The 14246-nt window shown below is 57.4% G+C and overlaps 2 protein-coding genes across 7 annotated transcripts; one reads left to right on the top strand and one right to left on the bottom strand.

The window, feature by feature from the left end:
• Positions 1-28: 28 nt before the first annotated feature.
• Positions 29-1781, bottom strand: ROM1 (retinal outer segment membrane protein 1). The gene is made up of 3 exons (XM_020968426.2): positions 1040-1781; positions 669-915; positions 29-533 (listed from the first exon to the last, which is right to left on the bottom strand). Exons 1-3 carry the CDS (start codon positions 1627-1629, stop codon positions 345-347), a joined length of 1026 nt encoding a protein of 341 aa, XP_020824085.1. The 5' UTR covers positions 1630-1781; the 3' UTR covers positions 29-344.
• A 515-nt stretch (positions 1782-2296) lies between these two features.
• On the top strand, positions 2297-13722 carry EML3 (EMAP like 3). 6 transcript variants are annotated; one of them, XM_020968422.2, is made up of 22 exons: positions 2297-2588; positions 3090-3315; positions 3409-3672; positions 3829-3942; positions 5572-5639; positions 5996-6119; positions 7107-7277; positions 7653-7722; positions 7816-7926; positions 8205-8300; positions 8785-8940; positions 9140-9281; positions 9964-10115; positions 10237-10362; positions 10447-10578; positions 10833-10900; positions 11028-11116; positions 11394-11491; positions 11638-11725; positions 12275-12373; positions 12611-12741; positions 13265-13722. In XM_020968422.2, exons 1-22 carry the CDS (start codon positions 2567-2569, stop codon positions 13466-13468), a joined length of 2751 nt encoding a protein of 916 aa, XP_020824081.1. In that variant the 5' UTR covers positions 2297-2566; the 3' UTR covers positions 13469-13722. The 6 variants fall into 6 exon arrangements, 5 of the variants coding, with proteins under 5 accessions (XP_020824081.1, XP_078005036.1, XP_078005037.1 ...); XR_002320936.2 differs by lacking the exon at positions 13265-13722 and having other exon boundaries at positions 11638-11745; positions 12611-12702; XM_078148910.1 differs by lacking the exons at positions 12611-12741; positions 13265-13722 and having other exon boundaries at positions 11638-11745; positions 12275-12397.
• The last annotated feature ends 524 nt before the right edge of the window (positions 13723-14246 follow it).

Genomic DNA, 14246 nt, shown 5'->3' with positions numbered 1-14246 from the left:
CATCCCCAGAAAGAAAGGAAGGAAAGCGTTGGGCGGCTGAGGTTTATTGATTTCGGCCATTTCTTTCCTCGCTTCCCCCCCTGCCCCCAGCACCGCCTGTGCCAGCAGCAGATGGTGGCTTTCTGTGTTTAGCTGCTTGTAGCTGGTGCTTCCCTCTGTGTCTTCTGCCTGTCGCTCCTAATCTAGCTCCCTTCCTTTCTTCCCTGGACCCTGCTGTTGCCCCTCTTCATTCCCCTCCGGAGCAGTGCTGTTCTCAGCATGGGCACCGCTGCAGGGAGGGGCACTGAGAACTGCTCTGGCCAGCCTCTCCTCCTTTCATTGCCCCCTTCCCCTCCTCTGGGGTGCTAGGCTTCTGCTGGGACCTCCTCGGGCACAGGTCTCTGAGCACACAGCCCCTGCTGGAATGCACTTTTCAGCATCTCTTTGAGCCCCCCCGAGAACAGGTAGCCTTGGGTGTCACCCTCCCCATCTGTGGCTCCTCCCAGGCCCTCCAAAGCTGTCTGCAGGTACCGTAGTCCCAGGAGCACCAACACCTGTGAGGGGCAAAGGGAGAGGGCTCAGGGAAGAGTGCCACCACTCAGAGGCCTGAGGGCTGCCCAAGGGCCTGTCTGAGTTCTAGCCTAAGGCAGCAGAGTCTCAGAGGTGGTGCCTCAGCTCCATCTGCTTACCTGTAGTAGGAAGGTAATGCCGAGCACAGTCCCCAGGGTGCTGGCCAGCCCTGCCACGTGCCTCAGTAGCACACCGTGGCAGCCCTGTTCCCAGAGGTTGAGGTTGGGCTGCCGAGGATCAGACAGGGGATGGACCTGTGCGGTGGAGAGCTGGTTCTGCAGGCAGGGCCAGGGGGAGTGGGGGTTGCAGCAGGAGAAGGGGACCCCATCGATTAGATAGAACCCTTCCACATTGCTCTGGATCTGGCTGCCAAAGAAGTGGAGAGGCTGTCAGCTGGGGGGCCCATCAGGACAATGGTAGGGGAGGGGGAGAGGGTGGGGGCAGCGGGCTTACAGGACTAGAGGGGGACGAGGAGCATTCCATCACTTACTCAATTACATCCTGGTTATTGGGGTCCAGATACCGGCTGCTGATCCACTGAACGGTGAACCAGTCTTTGTAGGTGTGCCGTCCACAGCAGTGGTAGGCCAGCTGGAGTTCATCCATCAGCCGCTTAGCATTGCAGTGCCCTGGAACCTCTGTGTCCTTGTAGTGAGCCAAGGCTGTCCCCAAACCGTTTTCTAGAGCAGCATCCAGGCCCCTGGGCAATGCCAGGGCCAGACCTACTGCCAGGGCCAGGAGACCCCCACCCCCAATGGTCCCAGCCAGCAGGATTGGTCCCAGCACCTCTCGCCAAGGTGGATATCGGGTCATGTCCAAGGATGCTCTAGTGACTCCAGCCCCTACAACCCCCGTGCCCAGGGCAGCCACCCCTGCAGCCAAAGCTGTCTTGGGGAGGGCTGGAAATGAGCAGGTGGGCTCCAAGAAAGGGCTCAGGTGCCATAGCTGTGCCAGGAGATGGCCACTGGAGATCAGGGTGAGGCCACCTGCCAGAGCCAATAGCCAGGAGAAGAGCCAGAGCCCCTGGGCCAGGCGGATCCGGGCCTGGAGGGGCAGGGGAAGGGGCAGAATGACAGCCATCTCCCATCTCTGCCCTGTGGGAGTGCAGAGGGGGCCTGCCAGGGGACCAAGACAGGGGCCAGGCTGCTGAGTCAGCCTGGCTTGGCTCAGCGCTGGGTTAATGCCAACCTGACCCCAATACCCCAAGGGCCCACCCCTAAGCCTTAATAACTTTTTGCCTTGCCCATCCCCCTCCCCCCCATCCCCCAGCCAACCCGTCCCAGCACTGGTTTCCGGGCTCCACACCCCCCCCATCCCCCCGTGGGACTGTCCCCTATCGATAAAATAAGCAGTCCTGTGGCCCCGCCTCCTGCTCCTGTTCTACACCCCCCCCCCAAAACCCTACCTGCCCGGCCTGGCCTCTGTGTGCACCGTACCCCTTACACACACTTTGCTGGAGTCCATTAAAAGGGGGTGGGTGAGAGCTGAGCTACTGAGCCTGTTGGGTGTCATAGCTCACCCTTCTCTGGTCCCCTGGGAATAGAGGGTAAATGTGTGGGGGCGATCCGGGAAGAGTCGGGGGACAGTGGACAGGCAAGGCACTTGGGAAGTGTGGGGGTCCGGAGGAGGCGAGTAGGTTACGGGAGGTCTCGGGCCCTTTGCTCCGCCCTCCCTTCCGCCCCCGTGGGAGTACAGCCGGACCGGGTAGGGAGGGGTTACCAGGCGGCCCGCCCCCCCACTGCCCCCCCCCAGTGCTTCCTGGCTGCTCCGCGTCCGGCGTCTGTTTGCGCCGCGGAGCAGGGGCCCGGGACTGCTACCCTGCCCCTCGGGAGCCCAGAGCCAGCCCGGGGAAGGCGCCCTCCTGCGCCTCGACGGGGGCCCCTGCTCCCCCCGGCTGCCCGCTCCCCGCCCGGTCGTCCAGTGCCCTCCCCGGGCGGGCCATGGCCCTCGCATCTCCCCAGCCTTAGACGCGGCCGCAGCTCGCGGCTCGATCGGAGCACCCCGGGGTGGGGGCAGAATGGACGGGGCCGCGGGGCCGGGTGAGTACCAGGCCAGGGGGAATGGGAACACCTCCGTGGACTTGAGGGCACTTAAGGAAGCGGCCCTTCCGAGGGGGTCTCCGGTGCTTCACTGCAGCAAGGCGCAGCGTGGAGCCCCTGCCTTCCTGGGGCGCTGTTAGCCGGCTGTCAGTCCCCAGGTCCTGGGCACGGCTCCCGGTCCCCTCTGCCCTACTCCACGTTGTAGTAGGTCGGGCAGGAAGGGGCCCGCCAGGCTGAGCCCCGGCCAGGAGGGAGAAGTGGGCGTCAGGGAATGAACTCCCTTCCTCCCCCGGAATCTGCACCCTGAGCCCGGCCCCCTCCCTCTCTCCCTCCTGAGGCTGGGGACAGCTTGCATCAGTGGAGGGGTACTTGGGGGGTTCCCTTCAGTCCTTGTTCCCGAGGGAATACAGAAAGGCCAGGAGCCCTGGGTCCTGCTCCCAAATTCCAGCTCAGCAGAGAGCTGAGAGGGCCGGGTATGATCACCCCTCTCTCCTGATGTAGGTGAGGGACAGGCTGGGGGCTGGGAGCCCCCCGGATCAGACTTCTTGGGGGTCTTAAGCCAGAGGCTCCGGGTTCAAGAGGAGGAGATGGAGCTGGTGAAAGCTGCCTTGGCTGAAGTCCTGCGGAGACTCAGGCTGCAGGAGGGGACCTCAAGGTCACCCCTGGGAGCCCCAGCTTCCCCTGTCTCTGTGCAGGCATCCAGGGAGGCTGCCTCACTTAGTGACAGGTACCTGGCCTCCCTTCTGCCTCCTTCCTCCTTTCTCTCTGCTGCTCTCTGACCCGTGGGCCGAGGCTCACATCGTCTCACTCTCTCCCGCAGTGGCCCCTCAGCCCCTCCAGGGCTGCCACCTCCCCCCAGGCCTTTCTTGGTGAGCAGGGGCACCCAGACGGAGATGGAGACTGAGTCCAAGCTGTCTTCTGGCCCCTTAGCCTTGAGCAATGGGCCCCCAGCTCCTCCTGGGGGTGGAGAGGAGGAGCTGGGGGGTGTGCAGTCCGAAGGAGGTGGAGGCAGCAGCAGTGGCACTGGCTCTCCGGGCCCTCCCGGGGCCCTGCGGCCCTTTCAGCTCCCTCAAAGGGGGGACACGTGAGTCTCCTGGGCATCAAAGCCAGGGGTGGGAGAGGAAGGGAGGGGGGTGGCTAGGAGGTGAAAGGTGGGAATGGAGGCTCGTTCTTTGACTTCATCTTCTTCCTTGTCTCCTCGGGGGGCCTGTTCCACCACCCACCCCCGGCCTGTACTCAGGCCTCGGCGGAATTCCTCCTCTTCCTCCTCCCCTTCGGAACGACCTCGCCAGAAGCTCTCCAAAAAAGCGGCTTCATCAGCCAACCTGCTGCTCCGGTCAGGCAGCTCGGAAAGGTGGGCTGCTCCTCCCTCCAGACACTTCCCTTCCTCTCTGTCAGCCTTCCCATACAATGGCCAGATCGGGGTGGGGGTGGCTGCCTGGCTCTTAGGGTGCAGGCCTGTCTGCCTTCCCCAGCATCCTCAGAGGTCTCTGGGAGGTCGTAGCCGTCACTAGGCATTCTGTCATTTATTTATTCATTCCACAAACACTAGAAGCAACATTTCTCAATCCTCACCACAGCGAGTGAAGTAGATGCTATTCTTAACCCTGTTTTACGGATGAAAAAATTGAGGCTCAGACAGATTAAAAGGCCAAATGTCTGAGGCAGGTTTCAAACTCAGATTTTGTGACTCCCACACTAAGACACTGAACCACCTCCCCCTCCCACACACCTCATTTTTGTCACCCCTGCCTAGGCACTGTAGAAGAAGCAATACTGACTGAGATGCTGTTGCAGGATCTTAGAGAGGCCGTCTCGTTCAGGGCTTCTTAACCTGGGGCCCACAAACTTGTTTTAGAAAATATTTTAATAACTATTTCAATTCCACTGGTTTCCTTAATTAATATTATGTATTCTGTTCACCTAGAAACAATATTCCAAAAAGGGACCCTTAGGTTTCCCAACTGTCCAAAGGCTTAAGAACTCCTGATCTAGTCTGGCCTTGTCATTTTACAGAGGGGGAAACTGAGGCCCAGAGTGCTAAAATAATGTGATCTGAACCTAGGCACTCCTAAGCACCTCCCCACCAGCTTAAGCCAGCTCCAGGAGAGGCCTACCCCAATGTAGCCAAAGCACCAGGTTCCCAGTAGGTTTCGGCCAGGCCATTGAAATGTATCTCTCCCTCCCTCTCAGCCACCTGGTTTGTTACAAATCAAGCTACTGTAGCAGGGTCTGTGTGGGCTCTGCTGTTCCCCAAGCAGACAGATCTACTTGCCCTGGGGACAGGTCAGCTATAGAACCGGTAGGAGCTCTTGCTCAGCCAGTTACCATGGCCTAGGCCAGAGAGGTCTGGCTTTGAATCCTGACACAGACCCTTAATAGCTGTGTGAGCCTCTATTTTCTCCTGAAAAATGGGGATAATAATGCCCAGAGTGGGAGGCTGCATGACTTCATGGGTTCCTCATCCTCTTGGCAAAACCTGGATTCAAGTCTGGCCACTGACACAAAGTGGCTGTATGACCCTGGGCTAGTCACTGTTCCTTACAGTGCCTCAGGCAGCGCCCTAGAATAGAAGCCTCAAGGCACTTATTGATCGTCCTGGGCCTCTCTTTATCACTGGTAGTTCCCTGAAAGAGCCAACCATCCCCAAGGAGCCATGGCTGCAGCTGGGTGGTACCACAGTGGCTGGGTGGTTCCCAGACTTGGAGTCAAGAAGACCTGAGTTCAAACTGGCTTCAGGCATTCAGTCACTAGTGACTCTGGGCAAGTCATTTCGCTGCTGTTGGCCTCAGTTTCCTCATCTGTGAAATGGGGGTAACCATAGCACCAAATGAGATCATATTTGTAAAAATGCTTTGTGCTAGCTATAATTAGAGTGTTTTTCTTCTTGATACTAAGTAAACCGTCTCCCAGACTTCTCTCCTCAAGGTCCTGCTCTGTGACACATCCTCACCTCTTGACTGTTTTTCACCTCCCTCCGCAGCCGAGGAGGGAAAGATCCAGTCTCCAGCCCTGGAGGCCCTGGTTCTCGGAGGAGCAATTATAACCTGGGTAAGGGCAGATCTGGGGAAGCAGGGTCTGTTTGGTGGACTCAGGAGGCAGGGCAGGTATGAATGGCTGCCTCCAAAGAGAGTGAGTTCTCCATCCTGGGTGGTTTCCCAGCAGTGGTGAGAGGATCACTCGTAAGCTGTGTTGTGGAGGTGAGATTTGTGGTCAGGAGTGGGTCTGATAAGGTGGCCTCTGGGGTCCTTTCCAACTCTGGGCTGTGGAACCCTGGAATTGAGAACAGTGGGCCCTTAAGTGAGGATGGGGCTCAGAGGATGGAATTTAGCTCCCAATTTGTCCTCCTTCTCGCCATGGGGAGAGAGAATTGGAAGGTAAGTCCGGTCTCCCTGTCTTCCCTGCAGAGGGCATCTCGGTGAAGATGTTCCTTCGAGGGCGGCCCATCACCATGTACATTCCATCAGGCGTCCGCAGTCCTGAGGAGCTGCCCAGTGGCCCGCCCCCTGAAAACCTCAGCCTAGACTGGGTGTATCCTCCCATCCCCCTGACCCAGAGTGGCCACCTTGCCCCCTCCTCTCCCTGGAGTTTCCCTCAAAGAGCCCCAGAATCCTCTCGTCTCCCTCCTCAGTGCCCTTGCCAGCAAAGGAGCCTTATCCCACTCCGTCTGTTCACCCTTGACTTCTGACCCATCCATCATAGTTTCACAGTTCAGTTCCATAGGCATTTATTAAGCATTTGCCTCATTATAGTAGCCTCAAGAGGCCTTCAGTTGATCAGGGAGCAGTAAAATGCTTGTCCATAGGTTTGTTACAAGGTAGGTTGGGATAGCAAGAGTTGTAGAACGCTACAGAAATATTCAAGGCAGGAGAGTCTCAGTTTTACCTAGAAGAGATTAGAGAAAATGGCCCCTGAGCTAGGCTTCAGTGGAGAAAAGGGATTTTAACAGGCAAAGATGAGGAGGCCTTCATGAATGTCTAGATGTCAGAGGTAATAGGTTGAGTTTGGGGAACAGTTTGGGTCTGATTGGTACCCCTGAGTGGAGAGCAGTGATGTCACAGGTCTCCAGAGAGTCAGGTGGAGTCTGATTGGAGAAGGCCAGAAATGCCGGGATAAGGCACTAGGCACACACTGAAGATTCTTGAGCTGAGGAGTGTATGGTCAAAGGGGTGCCTTCAGAAGATGACTTTGGCAGCAGCCACTCGGAGAGAGATCAGGGGAGAGGCTGGCAGCAGGGAGACATCAGGTAGCCCTGGAGTTCTCTTCTGGTTCTGTGATTCTGGGGGACCCTGGCCCTGCTGTGGGATCCAGAACCAGGCTGATAGCTTTGAGGGGGAAAACAATGGGAAGGATTGGAGAGGGCCTGCGGAGGTGGTGGGCAGGTTTCAGCCACTGATTGGCATCAAAAGGTGGAGGGGATGGAAGAGCCATGCGTGGCTGGTGGAGCCATACCCAAGAATTCTAATAGCAGCCTTCCCACTGGCTTCTTTTCCTTGACCTTCTTCCTCCTCCTCCCAGTTATGGGTACAGGGGCCGAGACTCACGTTCCAACTTATTTGTACTTCGCTCTGGGGAAGTAGTTTATTTCATTGCCTGCGTGGTGGTGCTGTATCGCCCAGGAGGAGGCCCGGGAGGCCCTGGGGGTGGTGGCCAGAGACACTACCTGGGTCACACAGATTGTGTTCGCTGGTGAGGTCAATGGCATGGGGGAAAGGGAGGACCCAGGAAGTGGGAGAGCTGTTTCAGGAGAAGGCTCTGCCCAGATGGGATGGCCAGGTTGCCCTCAGGGATGAGGGGAGGGAGTGAAGCTGTGGCTTCAGGAAAGTGATGGGCTTACTGATGGGTTTGGAGGCAGAGGGTTGAGGTTCAATTCCTCTGTCACCTCCCTTCTCTCTGTGGCCTCTGTTGGACCAGATGCTCTTTGATCCTATAAATTAGAGGCAGATGGTACCTGTCTGTTCCAGCTCATCTAGGCCAGTTGCCTGCAGCTGGAAATCCTGGGATCCCAGGATGGGGGGCTTAGAGATCTGTCCCCCAGTGTCATATCCCCTTCTGTGCCTTTAGCCTTGCTGTCCATCCCGATGGTGTCCGAGTAGCTTCTGGGCAGACGGCAGGGGTCGACAAAGATGGGAAGGTACTGTGGGACCAAGCCTAGATGGGGTGGGCTGATGATCTCAACCTGTTTGCTGACTTCCCTTTGCCTCTGGCTCTCTGACTCTCCCTTCAGCCCCTTCAGCCAGTGGTTCACATCTGGGATTCAGAGAAACTACATAAGCTACAGGAGATCGGCCTTGGGGTGTTTGAGCGAGGAGTTGGGGCCCTCGCCTTCTCTGTCTCGGTGAGCTGGCCCCTCCCCACAGCCCATGTCCATGCCAGGATTTTGTGTTACCTCTACTCAGAGAGAAACCTATGCAGCCCAGGGCCCTTCCTGCCTTAGCAAGTGCCTGGCACACGTAGTAGGTGCTTAGTAAGTCCTCAGTGTCTGCCTGCCACCTTCCTGTGCCCCTATGACTGGGGCATGTTTTAGCCCTTCCTGTCCCCTTTCCTCATGAGTGCCCTGTGAGCTCTCAGACCCAGGGCTCCCCCCCTGAGTTCCCAATGTGCCCTCACCCCCAGGATCAGGGCAACTTCCTTTGTGTGGTGGATGACTCTAACGAGCACATGTTGTCCGTCTGGGACTGGAACCGGGGCACCAAGCTGGTGGAAATCAAGGTGAGGGGCTGGGAGGTGGGACAGAGGAGCGAGGCTGTGGGGGCTTCAGGTCAGGGACCTGAGCAGTCGGTCAAGGTCACGGCAAAGTCTTCTGGTGGTTTGGGGGACAGAAGGCAGAGTCAGGGACTGGGGCTAACTTGGAGCCTCTGGATGCCTCCCTCCATGGTTAGCTGCAGCCTCCTTTCAGGAAGGATTGGCAGTGTAAAGTGGATTGAGGTTCAGATGCCACCATTGCCTCTTACTGCTATGGGAATGACCTTGGGCAAGTCACTTCTCCCTGGGCCTCATTTCTCCTGAAAAATGCCCAGTGACCTTGAAGTCCCCTTTAGCTCGGCATCTCTGAGCCCTCTGAACGTGGAACACCCTGAAGCACAGGTTACTTTGAAAGGGGCAGGGGTGGCAAGTGGGCTTCCCTGGCTGGGGATTGGGTTAGAGGATCTGGGGGCTGCCTGGCTGTCTAACCCCCGGGGCTCCCTCCCTCCAGAGTACAAACGACTCTGTCCTGGCTGTCGGCTTCAACCCCCGAGATAGCAGTTGTATCGTCACCAGTGGGAAGTCCCATGTCCACTTCTGGAACTGGTCTACTGGAGGAGGGGCTCTGGGCAGTGGGGGACTCACCCGGAAACAGGGTGTCTTTGGGGTGAGGTCTGAAAGGGCTTGGTGGGTGGGAATGTGTGCATATGAGGGTCAAGTGGGGACTGTCCCACAAAGCCTAGATTTGATCCCTGACATCTGACCCTCCCCCCTTGCTCCTGACTCCCAAAAGTACCAACTTATCCCTTGAGCACTCGGATGATCTCATGACTCACCTTTTACCTCTGCCCTCTGCCCCCTCCCAGAAATACAAGAAGCCCAAATTCGTCCCCTGCTTTGTGTTCCTTCCGGATGGAGACATCCTCACTGGGGACTCAGAAGGGACCATCCTCACCTGGGGGCGGAGCCTACCTGACTCCAGAACCCCAGGGAGGGGTGGGGCTAAAGGTATATGATTACCCCAATCCCCTAGGCTTGTCAGGACCATCACACCAAATGAGAGCCAGGGCAGTTCCCAGGGGGCAGGGTAGAGAATTGAGAGGAAGAAGAGCCTTAGTAGAAGGAAGTCCAGCCCTGGAGGTAGCCCTAGGAACCTGCCTTGGGAAAGTGACTTTCCCGTCCAGACCTCAGTTTCCTCATCTGTGGAAGGAGGGGGTTGGACTGGATCAGGGATTCTTACTCTGCTTAATGGATAGATTTTAGAAGGTCCTTAAACTTGGAGGGGAAAAAAATGACATTTTAAAATTTCCACTAACCTCTAACAGAAATTTAGCATTTCCTTCAATTATTAATGCAGGCAACAAACCAGTCGTGTTAGGTTTCACTAGATTGCCAGAGGGGACCATGCTGCAAAAAAGGTGAAGACCCCCTGGACTTAGGTGGTTGCTAAGGCCCCTTGCAGCTCTGACATTCTGGGTTCTAGGGCCCCACCAGTCAATGTTCTAAGGCCATTTCCAGCACTGACATACCATATTCTAAGGTCCTTCCCAGCTCTGCCGTTTTAGGTTTTAAAGGATTCATTATATCTGGGCTTGGCCCTCAGTCCATCCTCTCCCCCCTGCATTGTATCTATCACGTCCTTCCAAGTGACCTTGATCCCACCAACCCTGGCCCTCCCTCTTCCGTACAGAGACGTTTGGCATTGTGGCTCAAACCCGAGCCCATGAGGGCTCCATCTTCGCTTTGTGTCTGCTGAGGGACGGGACTGTGCTGAGTGGGGGTGGGCGGGATCGCCGGCTGGTTCAGTGGGGCCCTGGACTCACTGCCCTCCAGGAGGCTGAGGTAAGGCTGGGACTGGAAGTGGAGGGAAGAGAAGAAGAACTGGGGTAGATGGGGCTGGGGAGCAGGAGGAAAGTTGTGGGGACTCCTTTCCTCCTGAGACATGGACATCCCCTACCTCCAGATCCCAGAACAGTTTGGAGCTGTCCGGGCCATTGCCGAGGGGCTGGGCTCAGAGCTGCTGGTGGGCACCACAAAGAATGCACTGCTGAGGGGAGACCTGACTCAGGGCTTTTCCCCTGTTATCCAGGTTCGGGTTTGTGTGGGGCCACAGGGGTGTGGGGCTGGTGGCAAAGGAGATCTGATAACATCATTTAGCCTGGGTGTCCTGTAGGGTCACACTGATGAGCTCTGGGGTCTCTGCACTCACCCCTCCCTGAACCGCTTCCTCACCTGTGGCCATGACCGACAGCTCTGTCTGTGGGACGGAGAGTGTCACGCCCTGGCCTGGAGCCTTGATCTCAAGGTACTGTTGCCATGAACCTATACCCTACCATTTTTTCCCCTGGGACCCCTTTCCCTCTCCTCCCCTGTAATCTTTGGGGAATCCAGCGATCTCTCCCAGGGCTGGCCATTCTTCCCCTTTTGAGAAACACTGAGGAGGGGGTGGACTTTGAGTTTGTCAAGAGGTGGGGTGATCTGGAGGGTTCCCCCCATGAGAAAAGTATCTCCTTGAATCCCAACCCCAGCCTCCCATCTCTGACCACCCTCCCCCTCCAGGAGACGGGTCTCTGTGCTGATTTCCACCCCAGTGGGAAGGTCGTGGCTGTGGGACTCAATACTGGGAGGTGAGAGTGGGTGGAACCAAGGCTCCAGGGCTGGAAGGGGGAAGAGGGAGGTAAGGAGAAGTTGCGGGGGGGGGGGGGGGGAAGACGTGGCCCTAGCAGCTGGCCCCATGCCCTCCTCTGATCCCAGGTGGCTGGTTCTCGACACAGAGACCCGAGACATTGTGTCAGATTTCACTGATGGTAATGAGCAGCTCTCAGTTGTCAGGTATAGTCCAGGTGAGAGCCTCTCCGACCCCCTGCCCCCATCTAGAGGCGGCCTCTCTCTGACCTGCCTTTTTCCCCCCATCCTGGTTCCTTTCCTCTGCCATTACCTTCCAGTCATTCTACCCTTATTTATTATGCCCATAATTGTTAGCCCCTTGTCTCCTGTATTCAGAGGTAAGCTGGGGAGCAGGGACTGTTTGGTCCTGCCTTTCCTCATACCCCCGGCTTTTAGCACACTGCTTGGCCCATAGTAAGCCCTTAAGACACGCTTGCTGATTGACTTCTTCAGACGGGATGTATCTGGCCATCGGTTCCCACGACAACACGATCTATATCTACAGTGTGTCCTGCGATGGGGCCAAGTGTAGCCGTTTTGGCCGATGCGTGGTGAGTGTGCCTAAAGAGCAGAGTGAGGTGGGGGTGGTGCTAGTGGCGGTAGGAGCTGGCAAGCTCTTCACTGACTCTCCTAGGGAATGGCCTGGGGCTGGGGTGGGAACCCAAGGCTCCAATTTTGACACCCCCCCCTTCCCCAGGGGCACTCCAGCTTCATCACTCATCTAGACTGGTCCAAAGATGGCAGTTTCATCATGTCTAATTCTGGGGACTACGAGATCCTCTACTGTGAGGAGGGGTTCACAGGGGTGGGTCACAGGGATCACGTTTTCTCCTCCACGATGGCGTAGAGCTAGGGTGAGGGGGCACTGGGGGATTTGGGTGCATTTTCCTGTATTTGAATCCCAGCACTGTTGCTTACACTCAAGTTACTTCCTTTCTTCAGCTTTTCATTTGCTCATCTGTAAAATGAGATTCGGATCTGTCCCAGCACTGACATTCTAGGTTCTAAACTCCCTCCAGGCTCTAACATTCTTATGTTCTGTGCTCTAAAGTCCTTTCCTGCTGTGACATTTGATATTTCTATTTTCTAAAGCTCCTCCCAGCTTTAAATCCTATGATCTCATGAATCTAATCCGTAGAAAATGTGCCAAGTAAAGACCTGTATAGAAAAATTATCCAGGAGCACTGGGGGAGAGGGGTGACTTCAGGAATGTGGATTTGCCAGGAAATCGTGGAGCCCAAGCCCTCTCTAGGCTCTCCTCATTTTCTTCAATCTGCTGAGTTGATGGAAAGTGATTGACCTAAGTGGGGCTTTTCACCTTCCCTTCCACCCAGGGGACGTGGCAGGGGGTTGCAAGTTACTGAGAAATCGGTATGAGAGCCGGGATCGGGAGTGGGCGACCTATACCTGTGTCTTGGGTTTCCACGTGTATGGTGAGAACCAAGCCTGGTGGAGATAGTTGGGAATATTGTGTGGAGGGTAATGTTGCAACACTGAGAACGAACGCCCTTGGGTGGAGGGGAAGGCCAGAAGCATTGGTTGCCTGAGAATGCAGCGTCGTGGGTCCGGGAATGTCCGGGAACAATAGAAATGCTGGGCCTGTGGGTGGCTGGGAATGTGGGAGCTTGGAATGAGGAGGAAACGGGAGTGAGGAGGGCTTGACTTGGTAGGCGTGTGGCCGGATGGATCAGACGGGACAGACATCAACTCCTTGTGCCGCTCCCACAATGAGCGAGTGGTCGCCGTAGCCGATGACTTCTGCAAAGTGCACCTGTTTCTGTACCCGTGCGCCCGTGCCAAGGTGAGGTGTCTCCTCCACGCTACCGGTCCAGAGGCCAGGGGAGGGGCGAGAGGGGAAGAGGGGTGTGAGACGGGAGTCCGTCCAGAGCTGCACAAGAGTGGGTGGGGAAGGGGAAGAGGGTGTGAGACGGGAATCCGTCTAGAGCTGCTGAAGATGGGTGGGAGAGGGGAAGAAGGGTGCAAAGCGGGAGTCAGTCCAGAGCTGCAGAAGAGTGGGTGGGGGAGGGGAAGAGGGGTGTGAGACGGGAGTCCGTCCAGAGCTGCGGAAGAGTAGGTGGGGCCAAGGGAGACGGCATTCCAGCTGTCCCTAAGTGGAAAGAGCATTTGGACTTGGAGTAAGGAGACTAGGATTTAACTACTGGCCGTGTGATCTTGGGCAAGTTGCTTCCTCTGAGACTCAGTTGCCTCATTTGTTAAATGGTGGTATCTAAACTTCTGTAGAGCTCTAAATCCTACGTAACTGGGCTAGATTCCACCTATTTATTCCCATTCTGAGACGTCCTCCCTGCTCCCCCACCCCCCAGGCTCCCAGCCGAAAGTACGGAGGCCACGGCAGCCACGTCACCAGTGTCCGGTTCACTCATGATGATTCTCACCTCATCTCACTGGGAGGAAAGGATGCGAGCATTTTCCAGTGGCGCATGCTGGGTGGTGGGGGCCCCGGACCAGCCCCCCCCACGCCCTCCCGCACCCCTTCCCTCTCCCCCGCCTCCTCGCTGGATGCCTGACCCCACTAGGACTAGATGGAGTGGGTGGGCCCACTTAGAGGGTGCTTTCCCCCCGTACCTCCCGTCGCCCCCATCCCCCTCCCAAGGACCAGGAGCCTCTTCTTTCAACTTCGTTACATTCCGTGCCTTCTCCCGGTCGGGGAGGGGCGTTGGGACTCCCCAACACTGTACAGAACCGCAGGCTGAGCCGAGCAGCCCCCGCCCTCCTCCCAGACCCCGCAACAGTGCAGGGGCAATAAAACAGATGCAAAGTCCCTTTGCGGCTTCCCGAGTGTCCTTCTGCCGGTGAAAGGCTGGGGGGTGGCACGGAGCGGGGTTGGAGAGAGCACTGGATTGGAAGTTAGAGGACATCCTCTGGGCTGCCTCAGACCAGGGTGGAGGGGGGGGGGCAATGAGGAGTCCACGGGCAGGAGCTAGGCCAACCAAGGAAGAGAAAAGAAGGGGCCCATGCAAATGAAAAGCAAAGGGCATGCACAATGCTGGTCCGACGCTCCCTCTCGCAGCCACGTGCCGGGGGAAGCTGAGGCGAGGGAAGGGTTAAGCCCCGGCCCCGCCCCCGCCCCTCCCGGCGAAGAGGCGGAAAGAGCCGAAGCTCCTCCGGAAGTGGCCGAAGCGCGGGCGCCCGTCCTTCGGGCGCAGCCGGAAGGGTTCCGGAAGGGCTCGGTGTTGAGGCAGGGCTTCGTCGGGACGAACCGAACCGCGGGACCCGGGACGCGGGGCCGGGGGACCGGAAGCAGCCGAGCGGGCCCGCCGCCGGCCTCGGCGCGTTCTGGGCGGG

The sequence above is a fragment of the Phascolarctos cinereus genome, unplaced genomic scaffold (assembly GCF_003287225.1).
Source record: "Phascolarctos cinereus isolate Bilbo 61053 unplaced genomic scaffold, phaCin_HiC Scaffold_9;HRSCAF=440, whole genome shotgun sequence".
In the NCBI taxonomy this organism is placed as follows: Eukaryota; Metazoa; Chordata; class Mammalia; order Diprotodontia; family Phascolarctidae; genus Phascolarctos; species Phascolarctos cinereus.
The sequence above is the reverse complement of the archived record's forward strand: the minus strand, read 5'-3'. Positions and strand labels throughout refer to the sequence as shown.